The sequence below is a fragment of the Didymosphaeria variabile genome (assembly GCF_027946475.1).
Source record: "Didymosphaeria variabile strain IMI 356815 chromosome Unknown scaffold_10, whole genome shotgun sequence".
In the NCBI taxonomy this organism is placed as follows: Eukaryota; Fungi; Ascomycota; class Dothideomycetes; order Pleosporales; family Didymosphaeriaceae; genus Didymosphaeria; species Didymosphaeria variabile.
Window position 1 is genome coordinate 1,487,695 of NW_026611629.1, and position 21,359 is coordinate 1,509,053.

General features: G+C 53.8%; 6 protein-coding genes across 6 annotated transcripts; 2 read left to right on the forward strand and 4 right to left on the reverse strand.

Moving 5' to 3' along the window:
• Positions 1–525: 525 nt before the first annotated feature.
• On the reverse strand, positions 526–2,668 carry EST2_1 (Telomerase reverse transcriptase; the record flags this gene model as incomplete). The annotated part of the gene is made up of 4 exons (XM_056221261.1): positions 526–599; positions 671–1,541; positions 1,599–2,066; positions 2,117–2,668. The coding sequence occupies 4 exons, from the start codon at positions 2,666–2,668 to the stop codon at positions 526–528; spliced, it is 1,965 nt and encodes a 654-aa protein (XP_056065248.1).
• A 166-nt stretch (positions 2,669–2,834) lies between these two features.
• On the reverse strand, positions 2,835–3,903 carry EST2_2 (Telomerase reverse transcriptase; the record flags this gene model as incomplete). Its single annotated transcript, XM_056221262.1, has 2 exons — positions 2,835–3,368; positions 3,457–3,903. The coding sequence occupies 2 exons, from the start codon at positions 3,901–3,903 to the stop codon at positions 2,835–2,837; spliced, it is 981 nt and encodes a 326-aa protein (XP_056065249.1).
• Positions 3,904–5,092: 1,189 nt separating this feature from the next.
• Positions 5,093–10,596, forward strand: N0V89_012542 (uncharacterized protein; the record flags this gene model as incomplete). The annotated part of the gene is made up of 2 exons (XM_056221263.1): positions 5,093–9,214; positions 9,265–10,596. The coding sequence occupies 2 exons, from the start codon at positions 5,093–5,095 to the stop codon at positions 10,594–10,596; spliced, it is 5,454 nt and encodes a 1,817-aa protein (XP_056065250.1).
• Positions 10,597–14,201: 3,605 nt separating this feature from the next.
• On the forward strand, positions 14,202–15,029 carry N0V89_012543 (uncharacterized protein; the record flags this gene model as incomplete). The annotated part of the gene is made up of 1 exon (XM_056221264.1): positions 14,202–15,029. One exon carries the CDS (start codon positions 14,202–14,204, stop codon positions 15,027–15,029), a length of 828 nt encoding a protein of 275 aa, XP_056065251.1.
• Positions 15,030–15,103: 74 nt separating this feature from the next.
• Positions 15,104–16,850, reverse strand: N0V89_012544 (uncharacterized protein; the record flags this gene model as incomplete). The annotated part of the gene is made up of 2 exons (XM_056221265.1): positions 15,104–16,296; positions 16,346–16,850. The coding sequence occupies 2 exons, from the start codon at positions 16,848–16,850 to the stop codon at positions 15,104–15,106; spliced, it is 1,698 nt and encodes a 565-aa protein (XP_056065252.1).
• Positions 16,851–17,502: 652 nt separating this feature from the next.
• On the reverse strand, positions 17,503–21,043 carry N0V89_012545 (uncharacterized protein; the record flags this gene model as incomplete). The annotated part of the gene is made up of 4 exons (XM_056221266.1): positions 17,503–17,655; positions 17,712–20,229; positions 20,276–20,540; positions 20,590–21,043. The coding sequence occupies 4 exons, from the start codon at positions 21,041–21,043 to the stop codon at positions 17,503–17,505; spliced, it is 3,390 nt and encodes a 1,129-aa protein (XP_056065253.1).
• Positions 21,044–21,359: the final 316 nt, after the last annotated feature.

The following is a 21,359-nucleotide window of genomic DNA, read 5'->3' on the forward strand; positions in this document are numbered from 1 at the left end:
GCCACTTACCACTGAATCTGCCTCCGCGAAATGACGCTCCTTATCTTCTCCGCATTCTGTGCCGCCCTGATGCGCGTTCTCCGCTGCAACATTACGAACGCCAGCGCCATTATGCTATCGACTGTGCCTGTGGAAGTCATCTGTCAATACCAAGTGATCACAGCAGGGTTGCGCGATGATCGACGCCGCATCGCAGCTACTGAGCTACTGATGCGTTTGCTGTCGACATCTCTTACGCTTTTGGGAGTTGGCACGTACTGATAAGCAAGCTGGAATGTATTGGCCGCGTCTTGGCCAGGCTGCGGGAATACTCGAAGCACCTCACCGCCGCTTCGTGGAAGCTTTGGTAGAGGTTAGCCAGCACTGTTGGCACACTGTTGAACGACGTGTCAATCAGCATGGCCTGCAACTGGATCTTGAACCCACTGTTCTCGGTTAGCATTGCACAGTCCTTGATTTCGATGGAATTGCTCGTCTACGCGCTCCAAATAGAGCTGCCGCGCCGCAGATCCTACGACCTAATACTTACTTGAGCGCCTTGCGATGGAATGTTTGTCCGGGCACCTTTGCCAACTCCACCGTCAATGAATCGATCGTGTCTGCTAGCGTTAGCCCAAGTTGGCCATGATGTAAGAAAGACTGGGTAGTCATCGGTCGACATCTCACGTACTAGCCGGACCAGTGCGGTCTTTGCTTTTGCTGACTTCCAGGGTGCGCATGTCTATCTGGACGCCACAGTAGGGGAATCTTGTTCCCGAGACACACTTCGGTATGCGATAGCCGTCCATCGCAGCCACGTCGAAGTTGGTCAACGACTTTGCAGCCTTCACCTCAACGCCATAGTCGGCATGTCCGCAATGCATAACCTGTATGAATCGCTCAGCATGTTCGCGATTAGTCGTGATCAAGCAAAAGTCGTCAAGCAGCCTAAGCAACAGACTATCGCCGCCAAGAGCAAAGCTTAGGACGTCGCGCTCGAGCTCTGCATAGAAGAAATTGCACAGGATGGTCGAAAGTATCGAACCCTGTGGTATGCCTGACTTTTGGCGGTAGAAACGCTTTCCGATCCTGACGAGATTGCGTTCGACGTGCTCACGCAATAGCTGCATCAGATCATCCTTCGTCTCGAATTTCTGGGCGGCTGTGTTCACGAACACTGTGTTCGCCTTTGATCCGACATAATTGTCTCGAACCAGGTGCTCAAATGAAGCAATGTCTTTCGCACCTGCGCTATGCGCGACATACCGTTTTTGCGGCATTGGGTTCACATACTGTCCATTGAGTCGCTGCAGCTGACCCTGGGCACGGACTTCCACGTGCTTGCCAGTGTGGTATTCCCGCATGGACAACAGGCTATCAACCATAGCTAGGACGCGTTGCTGGGGTATTGTGTCGAAGCAAGACTGCACATCGACTTTCGCAAAATACAATGGTGCATCCCCCAGACCTTGCTCGACCAATGACTGCTTGAAAGCAGACAATTTGGGGAACATATCGCCCACCGAAAATAGCGATGATCCAAACTTCTCGGGATGTAGTGACTAGATATAATTAGCTTACTGCTGCTGGGTCCATCCTGTTCAGATAAATTGACTGACCTTCTCATAGGTGATGACATTGAAAGCTGGTGACATCACCGAATTGATGCTGCGTCCCAGGACCGTAGCGCCATTTCTCACAATCTGTTGCCTCCGCTTCAAATTCGTGATCAGCCTCACACCAACTTTCTTGGGTAGCAGCCTGATCTTGCTGTAACCCAGCGGTCTGCTCAACAGAAGCTTTGTAGCATGATCAGTCGGTACCTCCTCGAATAGATTGAATCTCAAATTCGACAGCGAAGGCTCCGTCAACATGCGCCAGACATCATGTCGAAAGTAAAACAAGCGATTGCGATGCACATTCGACTCTGTGACATGAAAATTCGACCGAATCAGCGGCACCAGAAACGAATCGAAAACCCAGTACACAAACTCGAGGAAGATCTCTATGCGTTTATCGTGGTCGGATTTAGCCATCGATGCAGTGGGATCTTGACCGGGCGGCCGGAGCCAGGCTAATGCGGATATCTGCACGGCTGTTAAACATCTATGCGCCTCCCGCGGAAGGATTGACCCACCTGAATGTTCACCGTCACCTGGTGCAGTGTGAGACTTTCGAACCTGCGCATGCTGACGAAGTGATCTATCCAGAACATGATCATGCGCTTGTTCTCCTCGGTTCCCCAGAATGCATTGGGGATGACTTTCGCGAGCACGGCGCGGCAGAATGCGGAGACGTGCGCCGTGGGACACGCCATATCTGTGAAACAAGTATCTTCGACGGCTCGAGGCTTGGGAAGAGAGGTGGTGTCCGCCTTGCGACCTTCAGCTGAGGTTGCGATAAGGGAAGCATTGTCTCTTGGCTGAAGTACGCTTTTCCTCCAAGCCGGTCTGGAAGATAGATGGAGACCCTCGACAGGGCAGTAATGGCGCAGTAGCTCCATGTATGAGCATCTGCTGTTCAATTTGCGAAGCTTCTCCACTAACGTCATGGCCTCTCCCCGAAGCCTTTTGGGTACACGCTGCTTCCACCTTACAACAAGCTCTTCTGTGCGCTTAGCTTCGGGAAGGTCTCGGCACATTGCCTGGTGGATTTCTTTTTCTCGCAGTGTGTAGTCCTTGAACGCCATGGTCGTTTCGCGCTTGTCTACTACCGAGGTAAAGACGTTGTGCAACCCATACTGGCGGGGAAATATATGCCGCAATATGTGTACGGTTTGTCCGTGGTCCTTCAAATCCGAAAATCGATTCAAGACATCTGTCCACATTAGTGTTGTGATCGTGCACCCGAGACTGTTACTCACGAATGTGGCGCATGCCAAAACGAATGCCTCCTTTTGCATTGAGCGCAGCACGCGCATACAACATGCGGTTGCGAACGAACATGATAGCATTCGGTTTCCGGTTCTCGCTCACTAAGGATTGCGGCTTCTTATTCGCGAAATTATCCTTAAGTATCGATGCAGGATCATTGTCGAGAGTATGCACAGGCTTCAGGTCAGAAAGTGGAACACCGCTCAATTGCAGGAGGTTGCCGTCTGCTTCGCTTCGTTCTACTGGTGAAAATATGCCACAATCCATGAGCATTTCCATCATAATGACTCGACCTTCCTTGCCCAGGACGGCGTGCAAACGACACCATAATTGCCCCTTGAGCGTATCTACGCTTGTGTTCCTGAAATAGGATGATAGTCCAAGGATGGAGTGAGCTGTCTTCTGTGGCCCATGTTGACCATGTGCACCTGACCGCTGAAAGCCATGGCAAAGTAAATGCGACGGTTTGTACGACGTTGATCGCTTAAACAGTCTCCAGATCACAAAATCCACAATCTGAATATTGTCAGCCATTGTGCTCACTTTAAAGTTTCGAGCAACATGTCATTGCTTCCAATTGTACTACCAACCCAGCAAGACTCACCTCAGCCTGCAGGAAATATCCTGGCTTGAAGGTCCCAGCCGAACCATTGCTAGCAGCCACCTCTTGGGTAAAGCTCTCCAGGTCTCCATCTCTTTCTCTCGTCGCTTCCTCTGGTTTCTTCGCACGTGAACTAGGTATAACGCCTACGAGAGTCGTGTCAAGTAGCTCGCCGAGCTCAAGGTCAATACCACGTGGTGCAATGTCTCCCTGACCAGGGTGGATTCCCAATTGAGATATTTTCCGTCGCCTGCTCTTCAATTTAGACGAGGCTGGCAGACGTGACAGCAGATAGTGGCGCAACGATAGCACTCCGGGGTAGAGGCGAGAAAGCACGGGATGCTCGATTGCTGGTGTGGCGACGGGAGATTGGTCCGTTGCAAGTCTGGCCTTCTTGGAGCGTGGAGTGCGGCCGACAGCAGGTTCAGGCCCATTGCGTTTTCTCTTCATACTGGTCAAATCCTGCGCAATTGACACGCAACTGCGTTGTTGGCTCTCCGGATCAGGGCAGCATTGTGAATGGTGGAAGTGGGCGCGGGAAGTAGTGCGTGTGGTGCCGTGCGTATGGTGATTGTGTTCCAGTCGTGTTTCTGGGCCGCCTGGCGCCCGAAGTTGCCTAGAGCGATAAGCGCGCCAGGGATGTGAAATTGATGGTCTTGGGCGTGAGATTTCTACCCACGACTTCGATGTGACACCAAATCTTGTTATGTGGCAGGTTGACTGGGTGTACGATAAGGGGCAGGCGACGGACGCAGATAGAGAGCATGCAGGAGATGCAGATGGCTTGATGGCGCGAGACACTGACACTGGCACTGACATCCTATCGTTCCCCGGACGAGCTGCCGTGACGCTTACTTTTAGCTTCTCTCCACAAACATTGGACATTGCGCATCAAGAACGTGGACATATCAATGGTAGAGATGGAGGCCAGTGTATGAAAATGGTAGCAGCCACCGACATCTGCTTCAGTGACTGTTTCCACCTTGATGTAGGCGTGAGACCTCTTCGCATCCCACTCATGTCATTGTTGTTTTTGTTGTTGTCTGGGAGCGGACCCCCGCCATCGCGCCAGGGGAGAGGGGAGAGTTCGGTACAGCAACGGTCGGCCAGTGAGCTTGGCTCGCTGGACCGTAGCGGTGGGCTCTCGTTCTCCCTCCCGTGCTTCCGCAGATCAGCAGCCGACGACGATTCACCTCCACCGTGCCTCGCCCATGCTTACCCACCTCTCTTCTCCCCCACTATCTACGAGATATCCTCGCCTTCCGCTAGAGTCGGACGTTCTGTCTGGTGTTGCGCCGGCTGTCGTCCACTCCTCGCCCTGATAGCGCAGAGCAGTTCAGGCTGAAACAGCAGCCCCAGGGCAAACTTGGGCCACCGGCCGCCTCCGCTCGCTATTGGCCGACCCTGCTATAGATTGAGGCTTCACGGTGTGTGAGTTGTCTCCTGCTACCCTTGCCGCCTCGACTTGAGAGAGCTCCAGCGCGCTGCGAGCCCCTCCACACCGCCACAGGCTGATTGGCCTGCCCGTTCTCGTCGCCATCGTGCTCGCCTTGATTCGCGCCATTCGCTTCGCGCCGTCCTCGCAATTAGGATCATGGTGCGGTAGGGGTTCGATATGGCGGAGCCTGAGCATACCCATATGCATAACTTTGCATATCACCCTGGCGTGGCCAGCTGGGTCCAGTCGCTCGACAGCGGTGATGAAGTCACTGAACACGCTCCCGATGACTTTTACAAGTCTGCCGTCGCCCACACGCATGAGGTACCCGAGCCGAACGACATGACGGCCACTCGCCAACGCCAGCAGACGCCCAACGGAGCAGCGCGCTCGACCGCCAAACCGTCGATAAGCTCCGTCTCCGGTCCCGCGACCTCGACCACCTCGACGCCGCGATCGTCAATTCAGCAGTTTAATCGACCTTCAGTCAAAAGCATGGCGCAGAAGTTCAACCAACCCACATCGGCCGAATCCTCCCCCCAATCGACACGCGCGCGACCCGTTCGACCGCCGGCAGCTTCCGCAAACTCATCACCAGCACAGCCAGGAAAAGAGGCTTCCTATGGATCGTACAAGTTCAACAACCTGAAGCCGCGAGATCGGCCACAGCCTGCGCCTCCTTCTCCCGCCAGTGCTCGAGGTGCGAGGATACAAAACGCACTGATAAATGGTATCCCGAGCTCAAATGCCCGCAAGACACCTTCAAGAAAGAAAGTGGCTTCGCCGACGCGCAATAAGGAAAAGGGTCGCCAACCGTTCTTCGGCGAAGTGATTGGAGCACATGATGCGGTGACGCCAGGCTTCGGTATTCCTCAAGTTGACGGCGCAGTAGTCTCAACAATGGCAGACCCCAGCTTACCAGCCCCTTCGCCCGGACCCCAGACAATCAAAATCGTGACTGACGACCTCCCGGCGTTACCTGAGAGCCACGCGGACGCTTTACCCCCACACATCCAACCCTCGACCTCCGACATGGCGTCGCACCGGCCAGTGGGAGATGCCCAATCACAACAGTCTCCTATGTCGGAAAGTAGAAGGCGCTCTCCACCATCGCGAATACCAGTCCCATCATCACGAAGATTTAGTGGAGCTTCGGATTCGAGTTCTTCAACGCGATCGGCGAGATTCGCCCACTACATGCGGCCCACGGCAGCCACCCGAGCACACGGCAGGACGTCTCCCACACGCCCAGCAAGAGCACCAGTGGGACATTCCAACACGCCTTCCAAGAAGTCCATAACGTCCTCAAGTCAACCCACACTAGCGGCGGCTTCGTACCGCGGCTACCGTGAGCGCGGAAAATCGCCACAGGCCAATGGTGGGTCCGGACCAAGTGTGGCCGCTGTCATAACCGCTCCGCCGCCACCCACCTCTCCGCGTCTTCGCAACTCGCGCGAGCGCCAGCCCTTGCAAAGGACACCAGGCTCGCGGTCGAGGAGCGCTGATCCACATGGTACACAAGACTATTTTGGCGAGAGCTACGCGCCGCAAGCGCAAGACCGATCACACATGTTGGAACCCGGACACGAGGAAAAGAGACTATCAGTGAGGCGCGTTGAGCCTTCTGAAGATGAAGAAGACCCTCAGGATATACCGAGCGTGCAGCAAGAATTAGATACTAGCAATCATCACTTGGATTCTGCTCTGGATACGCAACAGAGCGCATTGCATCTTACCACCGAGGGACTTTCGGTACCACCCGCTGGACGGCCTTCATCATCAGCGACGAGTTTTGAAGAATCACCAATTTTGGGAATGCCTGGGAGCTTTATGATGACTCCGCCCCTGGCCCAGGCCGTGAATACGCCTCCCCCAAATCAATCATCATTTGAGCAGGAGAAGCCTCAGGAAGCACCGACTCCTACGACGCCGCAGCTAGGTGGTGAATTGCTGCAAGCACGGGCCTTCCAGCCAGCGAACAAGCGGATGGGGGAGATCTCGCGTGTAGAAGATGCGCAAGACCAATCTGAACTGGGTGTGAGGGAGTCGATACCAATTGCGCTCGGTTCAGAAGTCTCCAGTCCGGGATGGAGCAAGGACACGCCAAAGCGACCAAAACACCAGACGCGACTGAGCATTGGCTCCCAAACTTGGCGAGTTGAGCCTTTGGACGCTTCTGGAACGATATCTTATTTGGACGAGGATCTCGATGATTCCCCTATTGATCCATTTGCCGACCGAGGAACACTGATGCCAGGGGACTCGGCAAGTGTGGCATTCTACCACCAGATTGGCCAGCAACCCCCTAATTGGGGCCCGAAAACCCCAGAACCGCAGAAGGACTCGTTTACTTTGGACAGCGAGGCCTATAGCGTCATCAATAAGATCTTGAATGTGTACCACGAATCAGATACAATCACTCCGCAACTCGCTCAAGATTCTTGGGAGCAGGTGCAGGGTGTATCTCCGATCGTGGCTCAGCACAGGGATTGGGGCTCGAAAGAGGCGACCGAGACGTATCTCGCAAGATTACTTAGCGATGCTTCTGCAGGAAGAGAGGAGCCATCAGACCGAGAGGCCACACCCCATGCCGCACAGCACGCCCAGCATGCCGTAGCATCAGCCCCCAGCATACGGCAACTCGCTGCAGATCCAGACGACGAAGACGAGCCCTTCCCCGGCGGGACTGCCATCATCTTCCCTTCAGAGTCGAGACGGTATTCGCGAGGCTCGCGTGCGTCGGTCACGTCTGCAACCACAACCATCTTCGAAGGACCCAGCCGGCCCGACAGTTCTTCCGGCCTCTCAGCACGTGATCGCGGCCACAGCAACGGCGTTGCTCACGCACCCAATCCCCCGCCGAAAGACTGGTCCTCGCCGCTGGCCCATGAGTTCCAGTACCAGCCGCTGCCCAACATTGTCAGCGCAGGCGAGGGGCTTGGGCTGTCTTTGCAGCAGAGCCAAGAGCAGCCACACGGACCGCAGGCCGCGCCGCCAAAGCCGGCATATTCTCCTCCGCCGCCGCCGAACATGGGCCCCGTCTTCAGCCGTCTGTGCCCTCCCGATTCGGACAGCTTCGATGACAGGCCCCTCCTCGACAGGACGCCTCCCGACTCGCCACGGCAAACGCGCAACAACTACGGCAGCACCGGTGGTAGTGGCGCGATAATGGCAGGCGTTGCTCCGAGCCTGGAGATGGCGTCGGCCTCAGAGCCCACGTCGCCCACGTCGCCCACCCCTGGCTCGCCCGAGGATACCGCTGAAAAGGAGCGCGAGAAGGCAGTCGTGAAGGTGCGGAGGCGATACCGCGTCATTGAGGAGCTATGCAAGACCGAGCACAGCTTCTGCGTCGACATGATGGTTGCTCACCAGATCTTCGAGGGCACTTCTAAAGAGGTACTAACCGACGAGGAGCGCAAGCTGCTGTTCAGCAATTGCAAGGACCTCGAAAACTTCTCCCACAACTTGTGGAAGTCGCTGAAGGACGCTATCCGGCCCATTGTCAACCAGCTGCCGCCCGAAGAGAGCTCAGGCGCCGAGTACGATGAATTCGTACACTGCACACCGGAGAACGACCGCCAAGTCAAGGTTGGTGAGGTCATGCTGGCGTTTATACCTCGCATGGAGCGCGTCTATACGACTTACTACCTCAACTACGACGATGCGTCCAAGTTCATAAAGGCCAACGTGCAGAACCCGGAGCTGCTGGGCTGGGTAATGGCCTGCTTCCAGCACTGCCCCAACCTCACAACTGCCTGGGATCTCGACTCTCTTCTCATTAAACCCGTGCAGCGCATGCTTCGATACCCCCTGCTGCTGTCCGAACTCATCGAGAAGACCGTCCCGGACCATCCCGATCTGGCAATGCTCAGGCAGGCCAAGGATGCCATCATCAAGATCGCCGAGCGCATCGATGTGGCAAAGAAGCGGCAAGAGACGTTACGAGCAGCAACGTCAGAGGGCAAGAAGCAGAAAGGCAAAGGCTCTGGCGACCGCAACGTCAAGTCAATCGTGAAGGCTCTGAGGTGGAGCAAGGAGAAGGCGAAGACTCTCCAAGAAGCCGCCCTGATCTTCGAGGATTCACAGTACAACCAAGTGACGCAGAAATTTGGCGGTCATTTCTTCCAGATCCAGATCGTTATTGCGGATATGGATCAGTACTTGGCATCCTTGACCGAGTCGACGGTATCTCTCAATGCAGTGATGCTTGGCTTCATCACAGTCTCTGAGACAGGTCCTTCAGCGAATGCGGAGATGGAGAGCACCTGGCGACGGTGGGCGATGGCACATCTTGATCTCCAGAACAAGGTCCTTGACGAGCATGTAAGTCACATGTGGTCCTTTCCAGTTGATGCATACTAACGCAAATGTAGATAAACGCAGTCAGGAATCGTGTCATGAAGCCCATCTCGAACGTCTGGGACCAGTGGGTGGGCCCGCAGAAGCTCATGGAGCAACGCAAGAAGCTCCTGATCCAGTACGCCAAGTACAAGCAAGCCACCGACCGCAAAGAGAAAATCGACCCTAAGCTCGAAGAGACCGCCAAGTCCTTCCTTACCATCAACGACTCCCTCAAGCAAGAGCTGCCCATGCTGTACGAACTCACCAAGAAGGTTGTCCGTCTTTGCTCGACCATCTTCATAGGCCTCTCCAAGGACTGGTACAAGACTTGCTCTAAGAAGATCCTTCCGCTTCTCGAGGACGAGCCACAGCACACTACCTCGATTAGCTACGACTTCAAGACTTACCAAGAGCGCTTCAAGTCTGACTTCCGCCAGATGGAGCAGGCTGCTAAGAACCTGGCGATCATCAACCATGAGCTTATTAATAGCCTTAGTAACTACATGAGTCCGATCCCCATGGCCGATGATGCCTCGTCGCGCAAGTCTTCATCCAGGCGAACTGAGTCGATCGGCAGCGAGGTCTCCATGATCGACCGTCACGGCCGCAACCGCAACAGCGGCGGCTACAACAGCTCGCGCTCTGGCATGCACTCGTTCGAGGGTCCGCCGCGCTCCTCGCCCGCCGCTACCTACGGCCCCGGTTCTGCCCCACCGATCAGCTACAAAGACCCCTCCAGCTCGACCAGCGCCTCATCCTCGCTGTTCCGCGAACGTCCCAGTTCAGATCGTACGCACACCCAGCCCCCACAGGCTCCAGGCTCGTACACCAGCGAGTCTACCATAATCGCTGGCAGGCCGTCCAACAGCAGTGCGCGCAACCCCGCTTGGGCAAACTTAGGCTTCGACGGCGCATGGGACGAGACATCTTCGTTCGCCCCATCTTTCGTCCAGCCCGCTTCCATCGGCGCGTCTTTCCTCCAGCCGATGCTTACACACTCCACCACCGCTTCGTCTTCGCACTCCCAGCAGCCCTCGCAACCAGGGTCTTCCCGCACGTCTGGCGTGTTTAACTCCGCGCTGCCCATGTCGACCCGTAACTCCGCAGAGGAACTCCCCGCCACGCCGTCCGATCCTGACGAGCCTGAGGTGCTTTTTCTGGCTGCTTCGCTGTTCGAGTTCAATATTGCGCATGATAGGCGGGAGGGCGGGATTCCGTATTTGGTGTATGTGCCTGGGGAGATCTTCGATGTCATTGGGATGAAGGGCGAGCTGTGGCTTGCGCGCAATCAGGATGATCCGTTGCGGACGGTGGGGTGGATTTGGGAGAAGCATTTTGCGAGGATATTGCCTGAGGATGCGTAGGTGATGAGGGCTATGGAAGACTTTCTTCGATTCTCTGCCCTGCCGGACGTTCCGGCGACCGGCGGTTTTTTCTTTTCCTTCTTTTCTTTTGTCTGGCGTTTCACACAGGGAGATCCCTTTTCGGAGGGTGTTCATTTTCTGCATGATACCTCACCTTTTGGGAATGGAATTAATGGACGTGCCTGGCACGCTCATGGGCTGGAGTTTTTGATGGGAATGAGACGGCCGAAGCGAAGCGATGCATTCATGGCACTGGTACTGGCACTGCCACCAGCGTAGGCATTTCGGCGTAACGATGGCATGATGATGGGCTTTGACAGGCTTCTCTTTGTTATGTATAGTACCTTCAGTAGCGTAGCCGTGAGGCTAAGGGAAGGGTTCAAATGAGATGTATAACTCTGTATTCGGCTGTGCGTGTTTGAACTCAAGTGTACTGCGTGCTGTGAGAGAGATTGAGTGTGTTTGCAAGTGTACTGTGAGAGGTGATGAGGGAGTGAGTGATGTCTAGCATGCCTTTTAGTTTGCAAACACATCGTCAGGTTCCGCGTCATGGGTGCCGTTAGTGACTACATACGATATCACGCGACATCACACAACCTCATCTTTCTTTGGCACAGGCGATTTGAAAGATGGTTTTATCTTTTGTAAGCTACAGCAGCAGAGATAATGCTCCATGTCGTGGAGGCGGGGACAACGCAGATAATGCTACATGTCGTGCTGGACACACGCAGCAGCAAACCAAGGCATTATCTATTCCATGAGGTGTGGTTGCGGCTCCCAGGGGAGGGGGAATGTCGTGGTGGGGAGTGTACACCAATAAACCGAGGCATTTCTATTCCATGAGGTGTGGTCGCGGACCCCGGGGGGTGAACTCCCCCGGCCGGGCGGTAGAGGGAACGCGGATGATGCTGCATGTCGTGGTGGGGGGTGTACAGCGGACATTGGTTTGAAGAAAACCAAAGCAACAGGTAATGTTGCATGTCGTGGTGGGGGGTGTACAGCGGACATTGGTTTGAAGAAAACCAAAGCAACAGGTAATGTTGCATGTCGTGTTGGGTTCTGCGTGTCGTGGTGGGGGGTGAACGGCGGATACCGGATTCACAGCAAAAGCCAAGGCAGCACGGATAATGCTGCATGTCGTCGTGGCCCCAGGATGTACAGCAACAAACCAAGGCAACGCGCATAATGCTTCATGTCGTGATGGTTGATGTAGAGCCGAATACAACTATCCAAAGTAGAAGGGTGGCCATTGCTCCATATGTGCATCAGAAAATCCTCACGGCAACAGATAATGCCGCATGTCGTTGTGGGATGTATACAGCCAAAACCAACGGCAGCACAGATAATGCTGCATGTCGTTGTGGGCATTGTATCAGAAACCCCCCACGGCAACACCGCTAATGCCGCATGTCGTAGTGGCCCCAGGACATACAACTCCCCCGGGTCGAACGGCCTCTGGTGCAGATCTTAGTGGTAGTAGTAAATATTCAAGTGAGAACCTTGAGGACCGAAGTGGGGAAAGGTTCCGTGTGAACAGCAGTTGGACACGGGTTAGTCGACCCTTAGGGATAGGGCAACTCCGTTTCAATGTGGGCGCCCCCGAAAGGAGTGCCTCTCTCAGTGACGGAGAGCTCGATGATAGGATGCTGGCGTAATGGGTGTGAGCGTCGCGTCTTGGAACACGGATAGGGACGAGGAGGCTGATGTCTATGCGAGTGTTTGGGTGGCGAGCCCGCGCGCAATGGGAGTGAACGGAGGTAGAGACCCTTTTGGTGCATCGTTGATTGATCCTGATATCTTCGGATGGATTTGAGTAAGAGCATAGCTGTTGGGACGCGGAGGATAGTGAACTATGCTTGAAGAGGATGGGGACGACGGCTTCTGCGAGGTACCTTCCCAGGAGCGTTGGGCCTGGTTTGCGAGGTATGACTAGAGTTGTAGTCACCATGGTTTCAACGGGTAACGGGGAATTAGGGTTCGATTCCGGAGAGGGAGCCTGAGAAATGGCTACCACATCCAAGGAAGGCAGCAGGCGTAAAATTACCCAATACCGATACGGAGAGGTAGTGACAATGAACACTGATACAGAGCTCTTTTGGGTCTCGTAGTTGGAATGAGTACAACTTGAACCTTTAATAAGGAACATTTGCAGGGCAAGTCTGGTGCTAGAATTTGACCGTGGATCAGGCTGTGAGCATGTCTCTGGAGTAACTTGCGACTGGTGTGCTGCGTTGTTGCCCTGTGGAGTGGTTATCCAGTGTGCGTGTGCGAGGGCAGTAGTGCGAAGATAATGGTGCGCAGTAAAGAAATGCGTGTGCGCTGCCCGCTTTATGATTGTGCCTGCTGCAAAAAAAGCGTTTCGAACGTTCAACGGTCAACAATTTGCATTTCTTACCGTGGCACTGACGGCCGTTGGGCTCAAAATTGGATATCGTACAATAACGTTGTTCCGCGGTCTACAACAACATCCAAACGGCGGTATGGCATCTGTCAAACCAAACGTGAACTAATTGCGAGAACCTTCCACACTTTAATCGCACACCATTAATATCCGCAGTTGTTCTTACATACATGTTTGAAGCCGTGGGGACATCTCATTGCGCACTGTTCATCGGATGTCTAGACGCTGCTCTACTCATATAAGAAACACAACGAGACGAACAAATAGCACATCCAAACTACTTCAAGTCACCCTACGCGTAGTTGTGAATTCATTCAGATGAACAGTTGAAATGTCATGGTAGCTTTTCCAGCATGCTCCATGTACAAGAAATTTTCTCAGAGCGCCCTGGACATCGAATTCGAGTGCACTGCTACACTCATACAAGAAGCATGGTCGGACGAGGGAGTAGCATACGCAAAGTGCGTTGAGTTACTTCACGTGCGGTTGCAAACTTGAATCAAGTAATCGAGCAAACGTTACACGATGGACATTTCGGTCTCCTGGTCGCTGTTCTGGGTCCTGCTATGTTCACACGAGAAGCATGGTCAGAAGGAGAGACAGCACGTCCATAGTGCACTAAGTTGCTTCTAGGGAAGTTCTAAATCATGCACGGTCTGTTTAAGAATGTTCTTCAAGCTCGCTGATCGTTGATTCTAGTCACTATAGTATGAACTGCGTGGGACATGGTCAGACGATGAGACCGCATGCCTAGAGCGTGCTGAGTTACGTCACGTGTAGTTATAGAATTGACTTGTGAAGTCAATCGAAGCTATGCTATGGCCGTTAAACCAGTCTCTAGTTGCAGGAATTGCCTACATTCGCAATCTAGCGAGACATGACTTGGGTTGGGTTGACACGGAAGCGCCCCAAGAGTCGAAATCTAGCATCGTGGGCTGTTTACGTGGGTCGATAAGCAAGAAATTTGTGAACATAACCGTCCATACCAGTGCCTTCTATTGTGTGATTCGCTTAGCGTTTGTTTGAAGGCAGGTTGCTCAGGTGAACAGGTGAACGCACACTCACGGCCTTAAAATCGAAGCCCTTTTGGCTCTCTCACCAGTATCCCACACACACTTTATCAACCATACAACACCACATTCTGTCCTCAAGACAGCTATATCACACTTTACAAAGCTCTCATATAACTCCTTTCAATATCACAATGGCTCCCTCATTCGCCCGCATCGGTGACGAAGTCACTCCCAAGCTCTCCGGCGAGAAGTACAACAGCGTACCCGCCACAATCCGCAACAGCCTCCGTATTGCCTTCGAAAAGGCATGCGCGACCTACACCACCGCCGCCCTCGAGACACCAGCTGCCAGCTTCCGTACGCAGTACGAGCTGAAGAAGGCGATCGTCTATCGACATCCGGAGCGCGATTCCGAAACCAGCACCATCGCGACCGCCTTTCCGTTTGCCGAGCCCGCCAACATCGCCTTGATTGAGCACGTTGTCGACAAAGAGCTCATCGACTTCACCATGCTGTCCGCTGTCGAGTGCGTGAGCAGCCTTGCTGCTCTTGGCCTCGCGAATCCGCACTTCCTCAACTTGCATGCGGTGCGCAGGGGAGATCTGGGCTGGGGCTTCGACACCTTTGGGTGTCTTTCGCTGTGTGTCCTGGCGGAGTCTGAGCAAGAGCTGTGGGTTGAAGCCTACTTCGTGCAGCGGGTGTACGGAAGTGGTGAAGATGGCCCGCGGTCTGGAGGCGTTTCGCTTTCGAGCGAGCAGGGCAGTCGTGCTGAGGGATCGGGCTTCAAGTTTAGCTTGAAGGGGCTTGGGGGTTTGGCGAAGGAGAAGGAGAAGGAGAAGAAGAAGGACGACGAGGACGAGGAGATGCTTGAGGACGAGGATGTGCTCGAGAAGATGGGAAAGGAGAGCAAGGCGAAGGAGGAAGAGAGGCTGGATCGGGAGTACGAGGCGTCGTTGCTGAGGCCTCGACCTCTCGAGCCGAACACGAACAAGTACAGGTTCATGGGGAAGAGGTACTGAGGGGGAGAGTTCGGGGTGGCAGTGTGCTTGTACTTATGTAGAATACCAATGAAGGACCGTGATCATGTCTTTTCTTAACCCTCCACTCTCTCCAGCACAATCTTCAACGCTGCAATCTCTACTTGCTTCACCCGACCATCCTCCCCTAGCACAAAAACCCAATCATCAATCCCGTAAAGTCCCCATGACGGCCTGTCAATCTGAAGCCACGTAGGACACGCCGAAAACGCACCATGATCCTCGTACCCGAGATCTACCCCGCTGACCGCCTTCCAGCTAACTCTCTCTCCATCCATAACACTGTAATTGCCCTGACTCTGTTGATACCCGACATTCGAAGGGTAGATCCTAAAGTCCTCCGGCGATCCAAAGATACCAAACACATCCGTCCCATTGCTAACCCACGAGTCAAGCGTGAGGCCCGGTTTACCTTTCTCACTCGAAATGGTAACGCTAGAATTGATGCTTGCAGCGCGATACGTTCCCGCATACGCCTTGTCTGTCTGCAACCTCGCTGCTTCTTCAACGGCTGGAAGTAGCGCGTCCGTGAGCACGCCTGATAGCGTGTAGGGATAGGCCCCTGTTTCCGAAGCTATCAGGATGGTGAAGCCGACGTCGAAATCGGGAATCAGCGCGACGGTGGACGCGTATACGCCTATGTTTCCGCCTTTTGTGTAGATATCTACCACGCGGTTTTGCTTCTCGTTGATTACAGAGCGGTAGATCTCCCAGGGACGGCCGACGAAGCCTATGGTGCTGGAGGTGAAGGAAGTGGGTTTGAGCCAGGCGCGCGTGGTGTTTGGGGAGAGGAGCTTTGAGGAGAGGATGGAGCGTCCGAGGGCGGAGACGTCGGATGCAGACGCGAAGATGCCGCCTTCGGCTGTGGCTTCGGAGAGGTCGATGTCCCAGCCTGAGACGGTGGCGTTCTTTATGATTGCGCCTATACTAGAGTCCTCTGGTATTGAGGCGAACGTACGGCGGAGCCCTAAGGGTTGGAGAAGGTGGGTTTCGAGCGCAGAGGCGAAGCTTGTATTCGTGATGGTTTCGATGATGTAACCGATCAGCACAAACGCTGAGTTACTGTACCCTGGCGTCGTGTTGGGCAGATAAGTAGACCTCGTCTTCAGCAGCGTGGTCAAGAACTCGGAGCGCGTGCAGTGCGTGACGTTCGCTATGCAGAGCGACGTCTCGTTCTCTGTAAGCTCCGGGAATACTCCTGGGAATTGAGCACCGAGGCCGCCGCCCGTGATAGAGTCGACGTCGAATACTGCGTACTTTCAGAATTTGGGATATTGATGATACAGGACAAGGCTTACAGTCTGCGACCACCCCACCAATTTGCCCTGCTAAAGCTCCGACACTCACCTCGTCCCAAGACGCGATGCCTTTCAGTTCAGGTATGTACTTGGTCATCGGGTCGGAAAACACGCGATCCCCTGCAACGACAAGGAGCAGGTACACTGCATACAGCTTGCTAACACTACCAACGCGGTAAACTGAGTCGCCATCTACTTCACTTCCATGGCCTCCGGAAGTGGCGAGATCCGACCCTTCGTGATGGTACTCGAACAAAGTGTCCTTCGTAGAGAAGATCTGGATGGAGAATGTGTTATTGGGAGACACAGGACCATGTGAAGTATTGCCTGAACTGAAAGCATCATCCAACGCGGCCTTAATCTGCGTGGAAGCAGTTTGCCATGTCGACGAGGCTAAGAGGTCTTCAGTCGGGGGGAAAACAGGGCCGTAGATGGGACAAAGGTCTACTGCCAGGACAGCGCCAATGCTTGAAAGAAGAAGCACAAGGTTAAGAATGAATGCCATTGCGAGCTCATACTGCTTGAAACACAGTAAACATTCGCCTCTTTAAGCTCGCGAGCATCTCCGACGAGCTTACCGGGATACCATTACCGTGACCAACAGATCGCAGATCTATGCTCTTTGGAGACACCGACCGCCCCCACCATGTTCGCAGCAAAAGCAATTCGTGCCAGGCACACTTTCTTTCTCGTCTCCACACTTCTCCAACATGATCGGGGAATGTTGAAAATGATAGGTCAGCCTCGCGCCTTCAATAGCATCAGCTTACGAGATGCCTATCTTAGCGATGTGTCTTAGCGATGTGTGCGTAAGATTTAGCCTCCATCTTCCTATAACACAACACCAAAGGAAGCGCCCCGTCATACCGGGCGAGCTCGCTTCGCTTCGACTGGTCAGTTAAGGCACACATGCTTACCTGCTCATGTATAGAGGCCCGAGAAGCGATGCAAGTTCGTTGGCACGGTAGAAGCATCCACCCCACAAAAGATGCTCATTGTTGACCTTGGTTTGATGTAGCCTGGGAGAACTATTTTGCACCAATACACGATCCTGTAAGATGTTATTTTTTTATTTTTTTGGGTGCACTATGCGCTTAGCCTGGGCGCGAAAACGCACTCCGAGTGCCTTCAACATGTAACACATACGCAGCTAGACTCTACTCCTCTTCAGATTCCTCCTCGCTTCCCTCGCTATCCTCTTCTTCCTCTTCCTCATCATCATCTCCCTTCAGTCCATAATCCTCTTGGAAATCGACAAGCTGCTTCACGTTGATCTTGAAGCCGTCCTTCTCGAAGTTTTTCTTCAGATCCTGCAGGAATAGTCAGCAAATCTTGCTTCATCAAGAAACATGGGGACATGACATACCTCAACCATGTTGCCACCGCAGGTGATGACCAGATCCGTCTTCTCGGGATCAAAGACCTTGGCGATGACATCAGTAAACGCTTTACGCACGTCTTCCTCCTTGACCTCCCTAACTTGACCCAACACCCACTCTGACCACTCTTTGCCGACGCGCTTCACCACGAGATCGATGAAGCTACCTCGTGCCGCATCGACAATAGTAGCCTTATCATCCACGAACTCTCGCACGATGCTGCTGATGGCACCTTCGAGAGCCAGTTTCTCGAATTTGCGTGTCCCATCACCGTATTCCTTGATAACGGTGCGCGCCTTTTCGTATGCGGCGTACGAGTTTGGAGACTTGTAGATGCGGAACTTGAGGAGGCCGGCCTGGATGTCACGGAGGAAGTTCGCGCCATAGGCAAGACCCGTGCCACGAATGTCCTGCCACATCGGACCTTCAACAGCATCTAGATAAGACAGAGCTACCATCAGAGGAGGTAAGTCTGGGCTGGTATAGGAATCGGGGCCTTTGGACGTCAGCATAGCGAAGGATGAATCGATAGGCATGGGGATGACGTAGTGTGCACCGCCAGGGTTCTTTCCGATGTCTGAAAGCAGCGACTTGCGATCATCAATGGGGTTGATAGTAGGTTCTGGTCCCGGCTTGATGGCGTCAGTGAGAGTCTTGAATGTAGATACGGGATTCGGGAGCGTCTCGAAGTTGGCTATTGCTAGGACGCGGAGGTTCGAGAAGGTCAGGAGGTGTTTGCGCAAGGACTCAAGCTTGTCAATCACCTGCTGAGGGTCCGTCTTGAGCTGCTTCAAGGTGCGCTTTAGGTAGAGGGCCTTGACAAGAGTGTTGGTGGCGCGGACAGAAGAAGCCTCTTTGTAGTGGATCATACGATCAACAGCAAAAAGCATGCTGTGGCCGTCACGCTTCTCGTCTGGCACATCTGCGAGCATCTTCTTCGCTGCAGCAATCAATCGCTCGGTGTCGAAGATGGAGTTGACAAGAAGGTCAGCGAGCCACTGAACGACATCCTTGAATTTGTCTGCCTCAGCAACAAAGTGGATGTAGATCATCTCGCCATTGCCAATATCGTTGCCACGGTCAAGGCTATACTCTATCGTATCTTTCTCCAGGTCAGTGATGACTTGCTCGAATTCGATGCGCTTGCCATCTCGTGTGATCGGCGTGCCAAAGAAGTTCGTAAGATAGACGCCGAGCAAAGGCTTCAGCTCAGTAGGTATACCAGCGGTACCAAGCGCGAGTCCGAAGTGGACGAAAGATGTTGGGATAGACTCGTAATGAATAAACAGCGGAAGGCCATTCTCGTCCTTGTCAATGATCTTCTGGATCTTGTTGTCCATGATCCCGAGCTTTTTTGCGAGGCCAGATCGCGCGGTCGTAGTCTCGAAGAAGTGGATCGAGCCAGTGCTAGGGACCTTCAGCCTCTCCATCATCTCCAATGGGATCGGTTTGTCGTTTTCGGCTTTCGCCTTCTCCAGCTTGTCGGCCTTCTCTTTCAAGCCTGCCTCGCCGAGCTTCTCTTGTTGTGCCTTGACGCGTTCGACTTCTTCGGACTTGATCTTTTCCGCGAGTGCTACGGAAGGCTTTCCAAGGAGGGATACGTGATGCGGTTCGACAATCCACTTTTTGATGAATGAGCGCCACTCTTCTTCGCTCCATTCTTCGAGCTCGTCAAACACAGAGAGAGACTCGAGGGCTTCCCGGAGCTTTGAGCCATCACGTGGACCGTAAGAGTGGTCTTTGATGACAGGATCCTTGAACTCGTCATTGCCAATTTCTGAAGTGAACCTCACTTGGCGCTTGAACCGATGCAGGCAGTCCTTGAGGTAGGCCAAATCGATTGGCTGAGCCACATGCTCTTGAAGAACTTCCCAGAAGCGCTTCTCGACTTCTTCAAGCTTCTCAGTAGCGACACTGGTCAATGTGAAGTGTATGATCGACTGAGCAAAGCTCCGGACATAGAAGTACACCATACTGGTAAGGTGCTCCTTCTCCGCAAGTTTGTTGACCAGAACCGAGACTGAAGAGCCAGCAAGGTACATGAGCACAGTGTTAAGAGCAGTCTCAAGCTTCTCGTCCGTAGAATCAGGTCCAATGAGGGCGATCTGAATCTCACCAGTGGACTCGTCCTCCTCGGGGAATTCCACAGTCTCAACGGTCGTCTTAGTGAGGCCCGCCTCAAGCTTTGAATTTGACCATGGCCGCTTGAAGGGAGCGGTGTAGGCGGGCACGCTGTCGGCGGTGTCGGCCTCGAATTTGTCCAGAATCTCCAGAAGATCTGCGTGATCGACCTCGCCGATGAGGACCAACCGAAGGTTCTTGGGTTGATACATGTCGCGATGGAATTGGCGGATTCGTTCTGCTGTGAGGACGCGTAATGCTTCTACACGACCTCCGGTCTCGTAGCGGAATCCATAGCGCTCGGGGTACAGAATGCGACGCATCTCCAAATCCATCAGGTCACCTTGTAGGTTCTGGCGACCTTGCATCTCCGAGTAGACGACACTTTGGTTGTTAGTTTGGATGTTCGTAACCTTAGTAGGGTGCTTACCCGGCATCGTTCCCAGTACCATCGATGTGGTGCACCTCAGTGTAGCATCCCTCATCTGTGAGAGTAGGCACGACGAGGTGGTCAAGGTAAATGGGCAATATCTGCGCGAAACCTTCCCAGCCCGCTGTGGTCAATGTGTAGACGGTCTCGTCGACGTCTGTCCAGGCATTGGTGTCGGAGTAGGCCCGAGTAGAGAGTTTGTCCAGCACACCCTTGAAAGGGTATTTCCGTGAGCCCATGAAGCAGAGATGCTCCAGAGTGTGTGCTGTGGCGGGTTAGGAAATGCACAATTCAGGTATACTGCGAGTACTCACGTGCTCCAGAGTCATCGTGGATCTCGGTAGCCAGTGCAAAGTAGCCGTAAATCTTGGGTCCTTTCCTGTCGACCACTACGACATTCATGCCCGTGCGCTGCGATTCATACTGGGTGAATTCGGCCTCGGTGTAGTCGGCTTTGAACTGCTGGACTTTCTTGAAGTTGGTCTCCCGTGCAACAGACCCCATCCTGCCGAAGTAGAAAGGCTGCTGGTCTGTGTCGGAATCGTAGAAGGAGGACTCCTCGTCAGTGCTGGGAAGTGCGTCTGCCTGGTTTGCGATTACCGTTCCGGGCGTGCAGGCTTCTTTGTATGACGCTCGTCTAGTGCTAACATTGTTCTCTGTTAGTTCCGGGATCGAGGGGTGAGAATCCTCGCGTAAATGTGCGGTAAAACACCTCGACAGCTGCGTGGCCAAAACAACAACGCAAAGTGCGTTATGGAAGGTGCGCATTACCGGTCTGTAGGAGGAAGCCACTCAGCTGACACGAAAGCGAATTATGCCGCCTCATCAGCTGAGTGTTCCGGGGAAGGAAGAACAGGAATTGTGCAGTGCAGGGTAGAAGCTTACCTGTATGGTAACGTTGCCTAAAAGCAGAGAAGGCCACCCACGATGCAGCCCCGGTCGTGTTTATGAACGTGCGGACTAGAAGTACAGATTCCCGAATGTGGCGAGCCCGTAACAGCGCACTGCGCAAACGAAGGCGGTGTGTTGTGTCAATGTGATTGGCAAGGAAGAAAGGAAATGGAACGAAGTACTATTCCCTGAT